The 21,442-nt window shown below is 39.7% G+C and overlaps 1 protein-coding gene and 1 long non-coding RNA gene across 3 annotated transcripts in view; one reads left to right on the top strand and one right to left on the bottom strand.

The window, feature by feature from the left end:
• Nucleotides 1–21,442, bottom strand: part of nr4a3 (nuclear receptor subfamily 4, group A, member 3) — a 57,925-nt gene that overhangs the window by 18,343 nt on the left and 18,140 nt on the right. For both annotated transcript variants that reach the window (XM_061954912.1, XM_061954921.1), the window contains 3 exons: nucleotides 14,310–14,439; nucleotides 8,669–8,832; nucleotides 8,389–8,588 (listed from right to left, as the gene is read on the bottom strand). In XM_061954912.1, the coding sequence (XP_061810896.1) occupies nucleotides 8,389–8,588; nucleotides 8,669–8,832; nucleotides 14,310–14,439 (494 nt within the window). The remainder of the gene's footprint in view (nucleotides 1–8,388; nucleotides 8,589–8,668; nucleotides 8,833–14,309; nucleotides 14,440–21,442) is intronic.
• Nucleotides 16,375–20,983, top strand: LOC133601796 (uncharacterized). The gene is made up of 7 exons (XR_009814822.2): nucleotides 16,375–16,796; nucleotides 16,892–17,103; nucleotides 17,570–17,745; nucleotides 18,130–18,204; nucleotides 18,599–18,713; nucleotides 19,463–19,653; nucleotides 20,537–20,983. It is a non-coding gene; the product is annotated as an uncharacterized lncRNA (long non-coding RNA).

The following is a 21,442-nucleotide window of genomic DNA, read 5'->3' as shown; positions in this document are numbered from 1 at the left end:
TATACTAATGAAACGACAACACAGCATGTCATACTTGCCAACCCTCCCGATTTTCCCGGGAGACTCCCGAATTTCAGTGCCCCTCCCGAAAATCTCCCGGGGTAACCATTCTCCCGAATTTCTCCCGATTTCCACCCCGACAACAATATTGGGGGCGTGCCTTAAAGCAGGGGTAGGGAACCTATGGCTCGCGAGCCAGATGTGGCTCTTTTGATGACTGCATCTGGCTCTCAGATAAATCTTAGCTGACATTGCTTCACATGATATGTATTGAATAATTCCGCGAGAAATCACAGTGTTAAACATATTCTCATGCATTTTAATCCATCCATTCGTTTTCTACCGCACCTGTTCAAGGTTGCGGGTGGCTCAGCCAATCCCAGCTGTCCTTTGGGGTACAGGAGGGTGGCATTAATGGTAAGAATTATTTGATTTATTATTGGTTAGCTTCAGAACAGAGGTGGGTAGAGTAGCCAGAAATTGTACTCAAGTAAGAGTACTGTTACTTTAGAGATTTATTACTCAAGTAAAAGTAATGAGTAGTCACCCAAATATTTACTTGAGTAAAAGTAAAAAGTATGTTGTGAAAAAACTACTCAAGTACTGAGTAACTGATGAGTAACATACACACACATATCATATATATATATATATATATATATATATATATATGTATGTATTTATATATATATGTATGAATATATATATATATATATATATATATATATATATATATATATATATATATATATATATATATATATATATATTTATATACACATAAATTGATATATACAGTATATCATTTATATTTATTTAGTTTGCCGTTTTTGTTTACATGTTAAAGGTGTTTTAATGAATATACATGCATGTTTAACATACGGATTCCTTTCTTTCATGAAGCCAAGAATATAAGTTGGTGTGTTACCTGATTCTGATGACTTGCATTGATTGTAATCAGACAGTAGTGCTGGTAACGTCCACGTTTTCAAATGGAGGAGAAGAAAAGTTCCTCCTTTCTGTCTAATACCACATGGAAGTGGTTGGTTTTTGGCATTTTATTTGTCCAGCTTCCATATTCGTTTTCACACACTTTACAAGAAATACATTGGCGGCAAATTCCGTAGCTTGCTAGCTTGTTTGCGCTGGCTTTCGGAGACTCTTATTTTGTAAGTGCAGGCGCGATGGAGCGGCACTTTTATTGTGAAGACAGGAACTGTGCAGTCAGTCTTTAGGCTTTTGACGGGATCCATCCATCCATCCATTTTCTACCGCTTATTCCCTTTGGGGTCGCGGGGGGCGCTGGAGCCTATCTCAGCTACAATCGGGTACGGTTGAAATAAAAACGTGTCTTTTTTCCTTCACACTTTTGATTGATTGATTGAAACTTGTATTAGTAGATTGCACAGTACAGTACTTATTCCGTACAATTGACCACTAAATGGTAACACCCCAACAAGTTTTTCAACTTGTTTAAGTCAGGTCATGTGACCGCCTGGCTCTGTTTGATTGGTCCAACGTCACCAGTGACTGCATTTGATTGGTGGAACGGAGTCAAACGTCACTAGTGACTGCATTTTATTGGTGGAACGGAGTGAAACGTCACCAGTAAGGCAGGCACTTTGAAGGTCTGTCTGACAGACCAAAACAAACAAAGCGTGCATTAACAGATCGATAAAGATTAGTAGCGAGTAGCGAGCTGAATGTAGATAAAAGTAGCGGAGTAAAAGTAGCGTTTCTTCTCTATAAATATACTCAAGTAAAAGTAAAAGTAAGTTGCATTAAAACTACTCTTAGAAGTACAATGTATCCCAAAAGTTACTCAAGTAGATGTAACGGAGTAAATGTAGCGCGTTACTACCCACCTCTGCTTCAGAATAACATGTTATTAAAAAGAATAAGAGACTTATTATACTCTAAATATGTTGGTCTTACTTAAAAATGCACGCATTTAGTTGAATTCAGTGTTAAAACATATTATATGGCTCTGACGGAAATACATTTTAAAATATTTGGCTTTCGTGGCTCTCTCAGCCAAAAAGGTTGCCGACCCCTGCCTTAAAGCATACTTGCCAACCTTGAAACCTCCAAATTCGGGAGATTGGGGGGTTTGAGGTGGGCGGGGTCGGGGTGGGCGGGGCCGAGGGACGGGATTAAGGGGGGAGGATTATATTTATAGTTAGAATTCACTGAAATTCAAGTATTTCTTATATATATATATATATATATATATATATATATATATATATATATATATATATATATATATATATATATATATATATATATATATATATATATATATATATATATATATAAATAAAATAAACACTTGACTTTCATTGAATTCTAGCTATATATATATATATATATATATATACATATAAATAAAATAAATACTTGAATTTCAGTGTTCATTTATTTACACATATACACACATAACACTCCTCTCTACTCATTGTTGTATTTGAAAGTGCAATGCTTTGCAGCCAGTAGCACAGCCCTTGAAGGAGCGTAGGTATGGGCAGTGTAATATTCTGGGTTGGAGTCAATAACCAGGCGAGGTGACGAAGTTACGTCTCTTTACTTCATACTTCAGAACCGACTCCCACACTTGCCGTCAGGGTGCGCAATAGAACGTAAACCGTTGGCCATCCAAAAAGTAACCACAGAACACTATACGGTGTAGTGTTCTGTGGTTACTTTTTGGTTGGCCAAGCGGACGTGACGACAGGCTGTCCTCACTCAGGTCCGCACGGACCTGGAGGGGGCGTGCCTCAAGTCCGGCTGGAAATTGGGAGAAATTCAGGAGAATGGTTGTCCCGGGAGATTTTCGGGAGAGGCACTGAAATTCGGGAGTCTCCCAGAAAATTCGGGAGGGTTGGCAAGTATGCTTAAAGGCACTGCCTTTAGCGTCCTCTACAACCTGTCGTCACGTCCGCTTTTCCTCCATACAAACAGCGTGCCAGACCAGTCACATGTTGTATGCGGCTTTTACACACACACATTAGTGAATGTAAGACATGCTTGATCAACAGCCATACAGGTCACACTGAGGGTGGCCGTAGAAACAACTTTAACACTGTCATAAATATGCGCCACACTGTGAACCCACACCAAACAAGAATGACAAACACATTTCAGGAGAACATCCGCACCGTAACACAACATAAACACAACGGAACAAATACCCAGAACCCCTTGCAGCACTAACTCTTCCGGGACGCTACAATATACACCCCCGCTACCACTAAACCCCCCCCCGGGGTATGCATTATTACTATTAATGCATACCTGTTCATAAAATTTCACTCTGTGGCAACAAGCAGCCGAATAAGCTATGCGACCTAAGGCCCTGTCTACATTAAGCCGGATAACTCCTTAAACGAATAGGTATTTAGCCTAAGCACCGTGTCAGCCACACTAAACCATCGTTTAAGGTCCCCCTCCTTGGATGATTGCTTACACGGGTAAGTGCGCCGTGTATTTCTTGAATCTCCGGCTCTTTGCTTTGTATGGACTCATCGATCGTTTACAAACTGAGTTCGGAGAGGAAGTGACGTTAGAAAGACTGCGGCCCACACAGAAAGAACGCGCCACAGCCAGCTTCATAATAAAACGGTTTCGTAACTCGGAGGTAACCACTGGAAAGAGGGAGGCGAATCATTCAGACATGCCCGTGTTTCTCCTTCCGTCCGTACAGACGCTTGTGGAAATCACACATGAATACCTTAAGAAAAAGCGATTGCAGCTATTTGGGATACAACACTTCTCAGACGGCAAGAGAACTTTCGAATGTCCAGGTCAGCTGTGATTCTACTAAGCGAAAAACTTTGTCCATTTGTCGAAGGAGAAACAACGAGAATTTGAAACTTTGTATTACTTGGCCGTCGAGAGAAGACTACAGGAAAACGGTGAAAGCTTTTGGACTGGCAAAGCAGACTGTATCAGTTATTGTCCTCCATGTACGTCGCGGACTCAACGTCTAGACCAGGGGTAGGGAACCTATGGCTCTAGGAGCCAGATGTGGCTCTTTTGATGACTGCATCTGGCTCTCAGATAAATCTTAATTAATTAATTAATTGCTTAACACAATAAGTAGTGAATAATTCCGCTGGTAATCACAGTGTTAAAAATAACGTTCAAATTATAAAACATTCTCATGCATTTTAATCCATCCATCCGTTTTCTATCGCACCTGTTCAAGAAGTCGAATTAATGGTAAGAAGTATTTTATTTATTATTGGTTAGCTTTAGAATAACAATGTTATTAAAAAGAACAAGAGACTTATTATACTCTAAAAATGTTGGTCTTACTTAAAAATGCACGCATTTAGTTGTATTCTGTGTTAAAAAATATTATATGGCTCTCACGGAAATACATTTTGAAATATTTGGCTTTCATGGCTCTCTCAGCCAAAAAGGTTCCCGACCCCTGGTCTAGGTCCAGAGTATATAAAGTCACTAAAGACAAATGGACAATGAAGGTGAAGGCAAAATAGTGAGGAGTGTCCTGACCAGATATTTAGATCCCTAGATTGATTGATGTAAAATGTTTTTGTCACATTGTTTACTTCCACTGTCCATTAAAGATTTGATTAATTTATGCTGGCTCAGGTGTGATTCACTACAATAGGGCCCCACAGCACACTGGATTCCAGTTAATTGAAATACCACAACACTGGATATTGTTCAGATAAGTTAAATACAATTTAAGAACTTGCACACAAAGCAACACTGGAGGTGACTATAACGTGCACATTTTCCACGCATGCGTACTAGGTCACGTTGCGCCGGCAGACGGAGGGGGGGAGGGTCTTAAAGGACCATTGTGTGTGTGTGGACAACGATAAGGTTAGGTGGGATTTACCCTGGATAACCTAAAGGAGCCTAAATGGGTGTGAAAGTGTACTAATCAAACCACAACCAAGTATGCGTGTCAGTGGTGTTAATCTGTAAATCTTTTGAACTGATGTACTTTTGTAATTAATTACAATTATTCCATACCTACAGCGTTAATAAAGGTTCATTATGTAGCCACAAGCTGCCGAATACTGTGCCGCTTGAGCGGGCTGTCAAAGCACACTAATGAAACGACAACACTGTATGTGTGTCAGTGGTGTCAACTTGTACATTTGTTGACTTGATGCATTTTTGTGATTAATTTGATTTAAAAGATTCACTATGTAGCAAAAAGCCACTGAATATACTGAACAGGCTGCCAGATGATAAAAAGCAGACTCCGTATGTGTGTCAGTGGTGTTACTGTTACATTTAAAACATTTTTTTTATTAAATATGTGAAGTGAATTATTTTTTTCTCTCGAGAAACTCAAAGTGCTTTACATAGTAAAACCCATTGTCTACATTTAAGCTACATTTCAACCAGTGTGGGTGGCACTGGGAGCAAGGTGCAGTGAATTGAAGTAAATTATATTTATATAGCGCTTTTCTCTTGTGACTCAAAGTGCTTTTACAAAGTGAAACCCAATATCTAAGGTACATTTAAACCAGTGTGGGTGGCACTGGGATAAGGTGGGTAAAGTGTCTTGCCCAAGGACACAACGGCAGTGACTAGGATGGCGGAAGTGGGGATCGAACCTGGAACCCTCAAGTTGCTGGCACGGCCACTCTACCAAACGAGCTGAGTGAAGTGTCTTGCCCAAGGACAGAGTGGCAGAGACTAGTATGGCAGAAGCTGGAATCGAACCTGGAACCTTGACGTTGCTGACTCTACCATCTGAGCCACACCGGCCAATTATCATGATATAATAATATCATTCGTATAAAGTTTCACCAGGTGGCAACTCGCAGCTAAACAGGCAAGCATGTAATAGTAATCAAACAGCATCCCTCCTGAGCAAGGGTGAGGCAGCAGATGTGGGATCTGAGCAGAGGATGCCGTTGTCGGATTGTGCGGCCCTTTGAGACACTTGTGATTAAGGGGTATATAAATAAACTTTGATTGATTGATTGATTGAGATACTGTCTCGGCACATTTTTTTATATTAAAAAATCCGGAGGCACACCACCAGCAGAAAACATAAAAAAATTAAAATCCACCAGGTCGTCGTGCCTTATTTGGAGTTTTTTTTAGTGTTTTCCTGTGTGTAGTGCTTTAGTTCTTGTCTTGCGCTGTTATTTTGGTGGCCCTTCCTGATTTGTTGGTGTTTTTCTGTAGCAGTTTCATGTCTTCCTTTGAGCACTATTCCGCGCACCTGCTTTGTGTTAGCAAGCAAGACTATTTACGTTGTTGCTATCCTTCTTTGTGTGGACATTGTTGATTGTCATGTCAAGCACAGATGTACTTTGTGGACGCCGTAAGTTTTTGCTGTCATCCAGCATTCTGTTTCTGTTTACTTTGTAGCCAGTTCAGTTTTACTTTCGTTTTGCATAGCCATAGCCATTGCCTTTTCCTTTCCCTTTCCTTTTTGTTAATTTTTGGTTTAAGCATTACATACCTTTTTATCTGCATGCTGCCTCCCGCTGTGGTCTGCATATTGGGATCACAACAAACCATCCTCGTCTCACCCGACACATTCCGACTTTTACAAAGCAATTAACTACCTGCTGCCACCTACTGACATGGAGTATTACGTGGTAACCCTGCCGAGTTTTACACAGCACCAACACTAAGCAACAGCACATTATTTGCAGATTATAATTATCCATCCATCCATCCATCTTCTTTTGCTTATCCGAGGTCGGGTCGCGGGGGCAGCAGCCTATGAAGGAAGCCTAGACTTTCCTCTCCCCACCCACTTTGTCCAGCTCTTCCCGGGGGATTCCGAGGCGTTCCCAGGCCAGCCGGGAGACATAGTCTTCCTGGGTCTTCCCCGTGGCCTCCTACCGGTTGGACGTGCCCTAAACACCTCCCTAGGGAAGCGTTCAGGTGGCATCCTAACCAGATGCCCGAACCACCTCATCTGGCTCCTCTCGATGTGGAGGAGCAGTGGCTTTACTTTGAGCTCCCTCCCGATGGCAGAGCTTCTCACCCTATCTCTAAGGGAGAGCCCCGCCACCCGGCGGAGGAAACTCATTTCGGCCGCTTGTACCCGTGATCTTGTCCTTTCGGTCATTACCCAAAGCTCATGACCATAGGTGAGGATGGGAACGTAGATCGACCGGTAAATTGAGAGCTTTGCCTTCCGGCTCAGCTCCTTCTTCACCACAACGGATCGATACAGCGTCCGCATTACTGAAGATGCCGCACCGATCCGCCTGTCGATCTCACGATCCACTCTTCCCCCACTCGTGAACAAGACTCCTAGGTACTTGAACTCCTCCACTTGGGGAAGGGTCTCCTCCCCAACCCGGAGATGGCATTCCACCCTTTTCCGGGCGAGAACCATGGACTCGGACTTGGAGGTGCTGATTCTCATCCCAGTCGCTTCACACTCAGCTGCGAACCGATCCAGTGAGAGCTGAAGATCCTGGCCAGATGAAGCCATCAGGACCACATCATCTGCAAAAAGCAGAGACCTAATCCTGCAACCACCAAACGGGATCCCCTCAACGCCTTGACTGCGCCTAGAAATTCTGTCTATAAAAGTTATGAACAGAATCGGTGACAAAGGGCAGCCTTGGCGGAGTCCAACCCTCACTGGAAACGTGTCCGACTTACTGCCGGCAATGCAGACCAAGCTCTGACACCGATTATACAGGGAGCGGACCGCCACAATAAGACAGTCCGCTACCCCATACTCTCTGAGCACTCTCCACAGGACTTCCCGAGGGACACGGTCGAATGCCTTCTCCAAGTCCACAAAGCACATGTAGACTGGTTGGGCAAACTCCCATGCACCCTCAAGGACCCTGCCAAGAGTATAGAGCTGGTCCACAGTACCACGACCAGGACGAAAACCACACCCAGTACACCTGAATATACCTTACCGGGAAGGCTGAGATTATAATTAATGATTTGCAAAAAATATTTTAGGTGAAGTTGCATAATTTCCCAAAGCACAACAGACACACAAGTGTGCCGCGGCAAAAAACTGGTCTAGGTGCCACTTGTAACCAGTACTATGTTTACTATACTGCCTACTAGGGGTGTGAATCTTTGGGCGCCCAAGGATTGGATCCCTTTCCAATTCCTGAGGTGAGGATTTGATTCAGAATCGATTCTCGATTCAAACCAATTCTCGCAATGTATTATTTGGTATAATAATTATAATGAAACTTTTTCAAAACACCTCTACTGCCTATACTACATCATTGTGAGTGTAGTGGTTCACATAGCTGGATTTCATGCGTTTGCATTTGCACTGCGAATGACAGAGTGCCTTTTGGCCTTAGTCTGCTGGGATGGGCTCCAGCCAGCAGGAACGGATGGATGCTTGCCAGTAATTCAAGTAAATAAATATAACGGTGTGTGCATCTTCCTCACCTATGAGCCAACCGCAACACAAACAGCTCCAAGAAGGCGGAATCTATTAGCAGGTTCTGATCGTCCCGCAGGAGCTCGGAGAACCCCGGCAGTCGGTCGGCCCAGCACCGTGTGGTCTCCATCGAAATAGTGAGGAGCCGGTAGAAAAGGTGGATCTGCTCGGCGTCCGAGGACGAGGACGGGGGGTCGGCAGCACTGAACTGTGGGACGCAGAGAAGAAGAAATAAGGACACATAAGGAGCTTCTGACCGAATACATTTTTCTATCCCAGGAAAGCTACCTGGCTGTAGTCAAGGTCATGGGGCGTGCAGTGGGAATAAGCCCGCAGCAGAGCGGAGACCAAGCTGAGGGGCGGAGAGGGAGGGGCCACCTCTGTCTGCAGGGGGCTCTTTGGTTTGGAGGGCAAACGACCACGACGCCCCTTCAAGCTATCGGTGCGCACCACTGTGGAGACACAACATGCACGCGTGAATAATAGTATGAAGCTCTGCCCTAAAAGACGAGAGGTTTTGTCAGTATCTCCCAGCAGTGAGAGGAAGCATGCTGCACAGCATTCCCACACCAGAGATGATCAGCCAGCAGGTGGCACTGGAGTTGTGACTTGTTAATGTAAGAGACAGGTGTGGGTGTTTGCACCTTGTCCTATGGGAGTAATGCATGCTGTCAAAGGAGGCAGAAACATAAGACTCCATTTTGGTTTCTTCCGGTTTTTAACTCCCTTGTGGGCTTCTAGTCTGCATTGTCTTTTTAAGTCCATGTTTTTTCCTCACCGAGGTTGCCTTAAAGCATCAAAGTCATATTTTTCATGACTAAATTTATCAATAATTCATATAAAGTCTATAAAGTTTCACAGCTGAAAATGTCCTGCTGCCTAAACGGGCTCCTGTAGTATAACAATCAGAAGTCAGCACTGTGGGTGTGTCAGTAGTGTCAGGCTGTTTTTTCTATTATCAATTCATACTTATTAATAAAGTTTTGCAGTGTGAACACAACTGTCCCAATATAAATGGGCTGCCATAGTGCAGTAAACAAAGGCTGATACAGTATGTGTGTCACTAGTGTCAATTTGTTTACTTGATGTACTTCATCATTAATAATTATTAGTGGTTCAGAGTTATTGACAAAGTTTTCCTATGCATAGTGAAACTTTGTCACATGTGACAGTAACCAGCCAAATTCGCTATGCTGCCTAAAAAGGCTGCCATTGTAAAATGATCAAAAGTTGACGCACTTTGTGGGGTTGGGTTGTTACCGTATTTCGCACCGGAGTATAAGTCGCACGGGCCGAAAATGCATAGTAAAGAAGAAAAAAAACATATATAAGTCGCACTGGAGTATAAGTCACATTTTTTGGGGAAATGTATTAGATAAAACCCAACACCAAGAATAGACATTTGAAAGGCAATTTAAAATAAATAAAGAATAGTGAACAACAGGCTCAATAAGTGTACGTTATATGAGGCATAAATAACCAACTGAGAACGTGCCTGGTATGTTAACGTAACATATTATGGTAAGAGTCATTCAAATAACTATAACATATAGAACATGCTATACTTTTACCAAACAATCTGTCACTCCTAATCGCTAAATCCCATTAAATCTTATACGTCTAGTCTCTTACGTGAATGAGCTAAATAATATTATTTGATATTTTACGGTAATGTGTTAATAATTTCACACATAAGTCGCTCCTGAGTATAAGTCGCACCCCCGGCCAAACTATGAAAAAAACTGCGACTTATAGTCAGAAAAATACGGTACTTTGTTTAGTCACTACAATTTTCTTTTTATTATTAATCATTATTAATTCATAGTTGTTTATAAAGTTGACTATGCGGCAATATACTATGCTGCCTAAACAGGCTGCCATCGCATAATGATCAGAAGTTGACGCACCATGTGTGGTCGGGTTGTTACTTTGTTTAGTCACTGCAATTTTCTTTTTATTATTAATCATTAATAATTCATAGTTGTTTATAAAGTTGTACTATGCGGCAATATGCTATGCTGCCTAAACAGGCCGCCATCGCATAATGATCAAAAGTTGACGCACCATGTGTGGTCGGGTTGTTACTTTGTTTAGTCACTGCATGCTTCTATTTACTATTAATCATTATTAATTCATATATTGTTTATAAAGTCGTACTATGTTGCAATATGCTATGCTGCCTAAAAGAGCTGCCATAATATTTTAATCAAAAGTCTACCCACTATGTGTATCAGTGCTGTTGATTTGTTTAATTGATGTGTGTTTAATTATATTTCTTTCTTGTTTTTAAGTTTTATTATGGGGCAACAACCAGCCAAATACACTGTGGTGCCTAAATGGGCTGCCATAGTATAGTGATCAAAAGTTGACAAGATATGTGTATCAGTGGTGTTAATTTGTTTACTTGATGCGTTTTCATTAATATTCCTTACTTTTTGTTTAAGTTTTATTATGAGGCCACAACCAGTCAAATACACCTTGCTGCCTAAACGGGATGCCATAATGTAGTAATCAAAAGTTGACATGGTATGTGTATTAGTGGTGTAAATTTGTTTACTTGATGCGTTAGGTGTTGCTGCCTAAATGGGCTGCCATCGTACAATGTTCAAAAGTTGACACAATATGTGAATCAGTGGTAGTCATTTGTGTACTTGATGCCTGTTTATCATTATTTCATACTTGTTTATACAGTTTCATTATGGGGTAACAACCTGCCAAATACACTTTGCTGCCTAAATGGGCTGCTATAGTCTAGTAATTAAAAGTTGACACAATATGTGAGGTGTGGTTGTGGTGTTAATTTGTTCATTTTAATAATTGTTTTATTACTAATTATTGTGAATTCATAATTATTCATAAAGTTTCACTATGTGAAAACAACCTGCTGAATGCTAAACGGCTCCCATCGTATAGTAAGTAAGTACATTTTATTTATAAAGCGCTTTTCACAGATAGATATCACAAAGCGCTGTACAAAAAAAACATAGGTGACTTAAAACAACAATCAAATGAAAACAACAGGAGCAACATCATAAAACGGATACAAAGGATTTGAAAAAAGTGGCTTAAACTATATATTTAAAAAGAAAAAAGTCAAAAAAGTCCATTAACTAAAAACTTCACTAAAAAGCGAAGTCTTCAAATAGCAATCAAAAATTGACACAGTAGTTTTCAGCTGAAACTCTCGTTATTCACTCGTCATAGGAATTTAAACTTCATTTAGCCTTTTAAACATAACATAAGTTAGCTTAGCAGATTTGAAAATTATGTTTTTTTCTTTCTTTTTCTGAAGCTTGCTTGCCTTGGACTTTAAAAAGTCCCGTGATAAACAAACTTCACCAAGACAGTGTGCTCTCTGTGGCGTGGCTCAGATGGTAAAATGACCATCCAGAAACATGTGGGTTACTGGTTCGAATCCAGCTTCAGCCATTCCACCTTGCTCCCAGTGCCAGCCACACTGGTTTAAATGGAGCTTAAATGCAAATAATGGCTTTTCTCCATGTAAAGATAGATAGATAGATAGATAGATAGATAGATAGATAGATAGTACTTTATTGATTCCTTCAGGAAGAGGCTTCCTCCTATCCAGGAGATCGCAAAAAGCCGCTGCCTGACCAGGGCTCAGAAAATCTGCAAAGACTCCTCCCACCCCCACCAAGGACTGTTTTCACTGCTGGACTCTAGAAAGAGGTTCCGCAGCCTCCGAAGCAGAACCTCCAGGTTCTGTAACAGCTTCTTCCCTCAGGCCGTAAGACTCTTGAACGCATCATAATTAAATTATCCCCTCAACTCCCCCCAAAATGGATTAACTCGCTGGAATAAAAAAGACAATATAACATACATCCATAAACATGGACGCATATGAAAAAGTGCAATATATTTATCTGTACAGTAATCTATTTATTTATTTATTTATATATATTTATTTATTTTATATATATATGTATATATTATTTATATATATTTATTTATTTATATATGCACCTTATTGCTTTTTTATCCTGCACTACCATGAGCTTATGTAACGGAATTTCGTTCTTATCTGTGCTGTAAAGTTCAAATTTGAATGACAATAAAAAGGAAGTCTAGTCTAGTCTAGTCTAGAGAGTTCCCTCAGGAAAATTAAAATTCCAGCAGCAGTGTACAGAATTGACATCAAATTTAAAAAGTAGAAAGTAAATAATGGGGGTATAAATGTAAACAAAATAGAAAAATATTACAATAAGAATAAAAATAAAAAGCAACAATAAGAATAAAAATATAACAAAAATAAGAAAAAAAAGTGCGTTGGGTCACAAAAGCGCTATGTAAAATTAATTATGTTCACTTCACTCTCTTAAAGGGCAACACGCCCCAGCTTAAAGCCACAAAGTACGGTGATATTGTTGTATAATATTCTCCTGAACCCAGAAAAAGTACAACATTGTGCCTTCAAGGCAACTGCGGTTTGTTTCTAGGTAGTCTGACTCCTAGGTTATGTGGTTTCACATTTGACAGATGACTTTTTGTGCTTTTTTTTGCGCCTACAAACAGTTATTCTGACTTCCCAATGGGGTACAATGACTTGATACTGCAGTTTGACCCATTAAATAAGCTTTGCTTCTACCTACTTCTTTTTGGACTTGTTGAATGGTGATGATCTTCAATGTGGCTTTGTTAATGTTTGAAATAACCTTGATAAATACCAGCACTCTCAAAGATATGGTGGTGATGAGGTGTACAAGTGCATTCATGTTGACCGGACCACAAACAAACTACAACAAACCCCAAAACCAGAGAAGTTGGCACCTTCTGTAATTCGTAAATAAAAACAGAACACAATGATTTGCAAATCCTTTTCAACTTACATTCAATTGAATAGACTGCAAAGACAAGATATTTAACATTCAAACTGAGAAACTTAATTTTTTTTTTTGCAAATAATCATTAACTTAGAATTTAATGACAGCAACACATTGCAAAAAAGTTGGCACAGGGGCATTTTTACCACTGTGTTACATGGCCTTTCCTTTTTAACAACCCTCAGTAAACGTTTGGGAGACCAATGTTTGAAGCTTTTCAAGTGGAATTCTTTCCCATTCTTGCTTGATGTACAGCTTAAGTTGTTCAACAGTCCGGGGGTCTCCGTTGTGGTATTTTAGGCTTCATATTCCACCACACATTTTCAATGAGATACAGGTCTGGACTACAGGCAGGCCAGTCTAGTACCCGCACTCTTTTACTATGAAGCCACGCTGTTGTAACACGTGGCTTGGCATTGTCTTTCTGAAATAAACAGGGGCGTCCATGATACCGTTGCTTGGATGGCAACATATGTTGCTCCAAACCTTTCAGCATTTACAATTTCGGCCTTGCAGTGATTTCTCCAGATTCTCTGAACCTTTTGATGATATTACGGACCGTAAATGGTGAAATCCCTAAATTCCTTGCAATAGTTTGTTGAGAAATGTTGTTCTTAAACTATTCGACCATTTGCTCACGCATTTGTTCACAAAGTGGTGACCCCCGCCCCATCCTTGTTTGTGAATGACTGAGCATTTCATGAAAGCTGCTTTTATACCCAATCATGGCACCCACCTGTTCCCAATAAGCCTGTTCACCTGTGGGATTTTCCAAATAAGTGTTTGATGAGCATTCCTCAACTTTCTCAGTCTTTTGTGCCACTTGTGCCAGCTTTTTTGAAACATGTTGCAGGCATCAAATTCTAAATGAGCTAATATTTGCAAAAAATAACAACGTTTTCCAGTTCGAACTTTAAGTATCTTGTCTTTGCAGTCTATTCAATTGAACATAGGTTGAAAAGGATTTGCGTATTTTGTTTTTATTTACAATTTATACAATGTGCCAACTACACTGGTTTTGGGTTTTGTAGATGTGTTTGATACTGCAGGGTATAAAATTGCGTACACTCATAGTACAAAGTACTTACCTTCCTTGACCATGCCCACACTCAGACACTTCTGGAAGCGGCAGTACTGGCAGCGGTTGCGTCTCCTTTTGTCCACGGGACAGTTCTTACTGGCCAGGCACACATACTTGGCGTTCTTCTGCACGGTGCGCTGGAGAGAAATAAATAAAAAAGAAGAGCAGACATTCCAATAATCAGCCTCCAAACACAATCAAGCGCCACATATTTCACTTCTTTAATTCAATTTCAGCTTTCCCTGGCAAAGAATGAAAGCAGAAGCTCGCAGGTCACTTTTTAATTACGCGCTGAAAGGCGACGCTGACATCAGTATAATTAGATGAAATTAATTTCCCCAACAAGCGTCGCCTGCAGGGGGGACGATTTTATTAGCGCGGGGGCCCGACAATGGCGGCCGTGCACGCGGCGCGCTGAGGAGGCTCCCGCGAGACAGGCGGAAAGGAAAGAAGGCGCTGCCTGATCAGATTGTTTGTGAAGCTCGCGGGTCAGCTCGTGGCACCTCGGGGGCCTCGCGGGTCGCGCCGCACTCAATGGGCCCCGCGGGAGCTGTTTTCTCCTCTGCTGGCTCGCGCGATTATTACTGACCTTATTAAAATGAAATCAGAAACGGGCCGTGTGGGGAACAACAACAAAAATGGCACTCATTGTCTTTTCATGGGCATTCAAAGTTATGTTATAAAACATGTCTCTGCATTTTATTATAAACAACACCAGTAGGGGGTGTCAGAAGACGCTGTGCGATAAAAACAGGTAAACAGTTTTTCCCTTTTAAAAACAAACAAAAAAACAACATTTGGGGATACATATATTTGTTAGATAATGGAAAAAAAACAATTCTCAGGCAAACATTTTTTAAATTGCCTTTTTAGCGAATAAAAGGGAAAAACTCAAGTCATGTGGAGATGCATGTTTTTCATTGCATAGCAACATCCCTGCAAAAAATGTTCTATAGAATCTCTATAGAAATATATAGAACGCTATAGAATTTCGTCGGAATTTCTTTAGAACTGAAGATTCTATAGAATATGTATTCAAAATTCTATAGAAATTCTATAGACATCAGCTTCATGTGCTGGAAGGTCTTTTCACTGTTCTATAGAGCTGGGAATTCTATAGAATATCCTATAGAAATTCTATAGACATCAGCTTCATGTGCTGGAAGGTCTTTTCACTGTTCTATAGAGCTGGGAATTCTATAGAATATCCTATAGAAATTCTATAGACATTACATTATCTGATGAAAAGTCCATAGATTGTTCTATAGAACTGGGCATTCTATAGAATGTCTAACAGAAATTCTATAGACATTACTTTATCTGCTGAAAGGTCTATAGATTGTTCTATAGAACTGGGCATTCTATAGAATGTCTAACAGAAATTCTATAGACATTATCCTTTATCTGCTGAAAGTTCTATAGATTGTTCCATGGAATAAAATTCTATAAAATGGCAGCAGCGCTATCACCATAGCATTGATTAATCTCATTAAGTTGATTCACCAGACTTGAGCTTGTTTTTTGAACAATGCAGGATGTCTCCCTCAATTATGAAAATGTTAATTTTGTATCATCTAAAATTGTGAGGTGTCATTTCAAGGCGGACACCCAGAACTTCGGCAGACTTTATTTTTAAAAGTATATTTATTCCAATAAATCAATTTATTTTTATTTTTAGAGTTTTTGAGTTATCTATAAGTAAAAAGTGTGAATATTTTCGTAACTTACTTTTTTATGTGATAAAATTAATTTTATTGGACTTCCAACATAAATTGATTTAGCAAAACTCAGTTCAAAGGTTTAAATCAGACCTAAAACGTCAGGACCCGCCCACGTACCTGCATGCAGCTGTGGATCGAAGAACAAGCCCAGACACGTTTCTTCACGGAGCCCAATAGGAAAACACTTTACCGAACTCATGTAAGTAACAATTTATATTGTTAAAAGTCAGTATTTGCCAGGATTTAAATGTATACATTTTCAAAAGCATGGTTCAATGTTATATTTAGTTTACTACTTTTCCCGCCGTAACATTACAACCCCCCCCCCCCCCCCCCCCCCCAAACACGATAGATAGAACTGCTCTCGTTTTGTTATAAAATAACAAAACTGTTTTAAGGCTGCAATCACAACCAAATTCATGTATAGTTGGTAATAATCGCGTTGTATCAATGTTTCTCATATCCGACACTAATAAGTGCGAATATGTTTCAAATCAACTTTTTTTTTTTAAATTATTTATTTTTCCCCTTCGCGCTTGCCGTAGTTGCAAAGCAGATTTCGCGGGCAGTTTGAGTTGGTGATGGCGGCCACAACGTCCATGTTGACTTCACTCGCTCTTTCTAAGCTGCCCAAGTCACGTCGGAGTTCATTGACGGTAACTTTGTTGGCTTAAACATCACATTTAGGTTTAGGGTCTTCTAGGCGCGATGCGAGACGTCACAAGCGGGCTAACGTTGAGCCAAACAGCAGCTTCGAGGCACGGGCGGAAATGGTGAGCTAGCAAAACTAGCCTCATTATTATTATTATTATTATTATTATTATCATCCCTCCATTGTTTGTAACGTCAGGCTTGTGTGATCACACAGAGAAGGAGTTTGGCCCCCAGTCAGGTCGCCAAACGGAAGCAAGGGGAGGATGATCATCGAGACGAAATATTAACCACGCGGTTCTCGAGAGAAGATGAATGGAGAAAATTGGGACAGTGATGAAGAAGTCCAAGTTCCATGGCCACTCAACAAAGCAGGAGGAAGGAAGCAGTCACAAACCAAATACGTGGCAAGAATTCTGAGATTTGGTGGTAATTAATAAACAGTTGAAAACTTTTCAATTCAATTCAGTAAAAAGTATACGTTTTACCAGAAGTACATATAAATATAGATATATTTAATGTACTTCTGATTTTACACCTTGAACTTTCGACTTTGTTTATGTAAAGTTAAATTTAATTAATATAATTTTTTTTCTTCCATGATTGATAGTAATTTCTCATCAGTGCAGCCCTGGTATACTGAATGTTTCAATCTGCAATGCTGAGGTGATTGTCATGATAGTACAGACTTAACCTTGACAATTTTTTAATATGGCTGTAAGCCTGTAAATAAGGGAAAGTAAGGTGAAATTTGTTTCTCGCTGAGGTGAATTTCTGAATCATCAGAACTGTAGGTATACCAAAGTAATTTAGTGATAACAATCTGCTGCTGAAATGTATGACTAACTGTACAGTTTAATTTAGCTTAATGTGGCACATATTTGTTTTTACACAGAAGACACACGTGAACTGACGCCATATTTGAAAGCCGCTCAGGATGGCAAGGATGTACCCCTTACTGGTGATTTGGAATATGGCAGAGGCTAGAGAAACAAACAGCCAAAGTCTTGGTCATCAGACAGTGAGAGCAAGGATGAAAGTGTTGAGGAGACTCTATCTGACAGACAGCAGGTACTTTTATTTCAGTGGTGTTGTCGCGATATGACCGAAATAGTGTTGAAAGCGACGTTAAACGTTAATTCACTCACTCACTATTTCAGTGGTGTTTCAACTGTGTGAGGTTTTGTAGGATTCAATCCCATACTTTTGAAGTACCTTGTCAGTTTTTCTTTATCATAAAAGTTAATCAAATCATGTTTCATTGTAGGCTTTAAAGTTATTGAATATTTTGATTCAATTCGACCAACTCAGACAGAATAATATTCAAGACAAATTGAGGTGTTGACAGACTTTCTGCATGTACTCGAAAATCTATCATTTCTGCAAACATATTTCTTCACTTCAATGGCATATAAAAGAACTGAACACGTTTTCTTGTTAATCTTGATTTTTCAGAAGAAAAAGAGGAAAGTAAGCCGTACAGCTGTGGGATATGATGCTCGGGCACAATTGAAGGCCCAACTTGCTGCTGTGAGTACATGAATAGAATAGAATAGGATTTTATTGGTTAATCAAAGCACCCTCTCGAGGCAAACAATCACAAGTGCCTAGCATTCATTTGAAATCGAGGACGTAAAAATTGCATCCCTGGCAACTGGTTTAAAACACAAGTTTATACTTTTACTTATATGAAAATAACACTACAAATACCTGATGAACAGTGCCTACTGTGTGAATGGCTTACTGCTACATGTACATGTAGCATATTCAAATTAATGTGCCTACAAGGTTGCTTATACATGTAAAACTTATATGGTGCTGTCAGGGCCGTATCCAGGACAAATTGCTTCCGGAAAACATATGAGCGCCCAAATTAATCATAATACAAATTATTTCATTTGATTTACTATTTTGACATTTTCAGCTGGGAAGAACTTCACCGAAAGATACATGTACAGAAATGGAATCCCTGAAGAAGGAAGTCCTCCAGTTGAGAGAGGAAAACAAATCCCTTCGAGATGCATTGAGGGTTGTTGAAGGTAGGTTTTCTTATTCTAGAAGTATGTTATTGTAATTATCATAGGTTGATGGAAAATATGCTTACATGTCGATGTATGAAATAACTTTCTTATTACTGTATTTTCATCTAACTTTGGCCTACAGGTATTGTCGTCATGTACGGCTGTCCATCCGTCACCGCAATATTTACAGAATCGTTTCATGTACGGAAACCAAACTTGTTACATCTATTTATCTTAGTGTAACAAGAAGCCTATCGAAAATGAGTCGTCTCGGACAATATTTTCCAGAGTTATGCCCCTTTTTTCCAATAAAAATCCATTTATGATTTGGGATAATTTCAGAACTGTTGCATATACAACATCCTAAGTTGTGATGTCCTCCCCTCTAAATAAGGGGAGGACATATGGTACTTGTTTGTTTGTCTGTCTGTCCGTCCGTTTTTGTGTGTTTCTCTTATATTAGCAAGAGTTACGTCCCTTCCTTCTTGATATTTTGTCTCAGCTGGATATCTGATTAATACTTGACCGACAAATATTAAATCTTCGCGTGGTCAGGATGAATTAATATATATGGTTATATATATTTTTCATCTTTGATTGCTTCCTTACCATGTTTCCCTTGACTTGAACAAGATTCCTATCAAAATACCCTTACATTATGATAGCTGGGGTTAGAGCCGAGCGGTTTGGATATCGCCAGCTTCATGTTATTAATGTATTTTTTTTTTTATTGTGTCTGCATCACAATGTACTTTTTTCTATTAAAGGACTTCCTGGCCTGCTAATGAAGATGGACGACTTATCACGTCAGGCAACAATACTATCAGCTCGACGTCCTGCTGTCGCTCTGCCAGAGAGGAGCTGGCCAACAGCAGCTTGACAGGAAAAAAATCCAATGCTTTTAAGGATAAGCATGAGAAACCAAAACTGGATGACAAGAAAGTGTCTGCTATTATTGGTGAGTATAAGTTAAATCAATCTGATTAAAACCATATCCACATCAGGGAAGTGGATCTGACCCTTTTCCTATCTCCAAGTCGTTCCGTGATCGTTTGGCATGAAGTATAGATATCCATAGCTTCCAGTCTGCTTGGTCCATGAATTGACTGCGAGATGTTCGTTTTGACAGATTTATAGGCATGGGTGGTCACATTAGCTTTGATCTCGTCGGAAACCAACATCAAGTGACAAAGCAAAAACCGCAGCGCACGGATATCTACACCTTTTTCTCGTTTGATATCTTATATCGGCATTCTCCGCCTTACTATTTAACAACTAGCGTCGGGAATTTCCGTGAGTTCTGCTGCAAGTTGAGAAGTGAACGACTTTTAGATAGGGAATGTGTCAGATCCCCTTCCCGATGTGGATATGGTTTCAATCAGATTGAAGTTAAATATTTTTATTAGAATTCTATTAATGCACTTTCGTGATTGTTCGAACGCCATTGGGGACACCCATCAAGTACACAACAAGATTCACAAGAAAGTGAAATCCTGAAAATAATTTGAAAAATATTTCACACACTGAATGGATTTTCTATATAGCTAATGAATAGTGTACATGCACTGTCAGAATTTGATACAGATTTGTTGCAGTTCGTAAAGCCTGGCATGATTGCACCACATATGATTTTGTGTGCGTCAAGCAGTGCAAGTGCCTTACAGCATAGAAACGCGTGATATGCAATGTATGCAGTGTGTTGACTATCCATTGCATTGATTAAATGATAGACATCACTCTCTTTATCGAGCTGAAAAATGCCATAGTGTAACTCATTGCATGACAGCTAGTGTCTTGGTGTCTGCAGACACTAATTCTGGTATATTTTATTGATCTTTCAGATTTTGTGAAGAAGCTCCATCCCTCAAGTGAAGCAAATGTGATAAAGAAAATCATTGGAGTGAAACTGAACATTGCGCAGAAAATGGGAAAAAAAGAAGGCCTCAGAAACAAATTCTGCTGGACGTCTAGCCGTCTCTAACAGTCGGGGAAGCGCGGTGATCATGTTGATTTATGCTGCTGACATTTATTTATTACGTCAAGATTTGAGTTACATGTATATAATAAATACAAGTCAACATTCATTCAACTGCAATATTTGTCTTTCTCCATTGCCAGTGTTAGACCACAGATTTTGTAGAATGCCTGCCCAATCATTTCTACATCATTCTGAACCGTATTCCACAGAAAGCCATTCCATAGGAGCCTGTTCTATAGAACTACTCTTTAGAACTTTCTTCTATAGCACTATTCTTTAGAGGAGATCTATAGAACCATTCTTTAGAACCCTGTTCTATAGAACCATTCTTTAGAACCATGTTCTATAGAACCATTCTTTAGAACCCTGTTCTATAGAACCATTCTTTAGAACCCTGTTCTATAGAACCATTCTTTAGAACCATGTTCTATAGAACCATTCTTTAGAATCCTGTTCTATAGAACTTCGGTCCTAAAGTTCATTAGAAATTCTATAGAGATATTCTTTAGAAATTCTATAGAACTTCGGTCCTAAAGTTCATTAGAAATTCTATAGAGATATTCTTTAGAAATTCTATAGAACATTTTTTGCAGGGATTATTTGAAAAGAGTCGCTGAAAAGTGTTGTTTTGTTGCTTTTGGTAAAATTTGGAGATACGTGTTTTGTTCGCCGCTTGCAAGTGTGAATGACATTAATCTTGTAAAAAGGAAAATCTCACAAAATACTGAAATCATGTTTTGTATTAAATAATTAAAAAGTTGCAAATCAC

The sequence above is a fragment of the Nerophis lumbriciformis genome, linkage group LG04 (genome assembly GCF_033978685.3).
Source record: "Nerophis lumbriciformis linkage group LG04, RoL_Nlum_v2.1, whole genome shotgun sequence".
In the NCBI taxonomy this organism is placed as follows: domain Eukaryota; kingdom Metazoa; phylum Chordata; class Actinopteri; order Syngnathiformes; family Syngnathidae; genus Nerophis; species Nerophis lumbriciformis.
The sequence above is the reverse complement of the archived record's forward strand: the minus strand, read 5'-3'. Positions and strand labels throughout refer to the sequence as shown.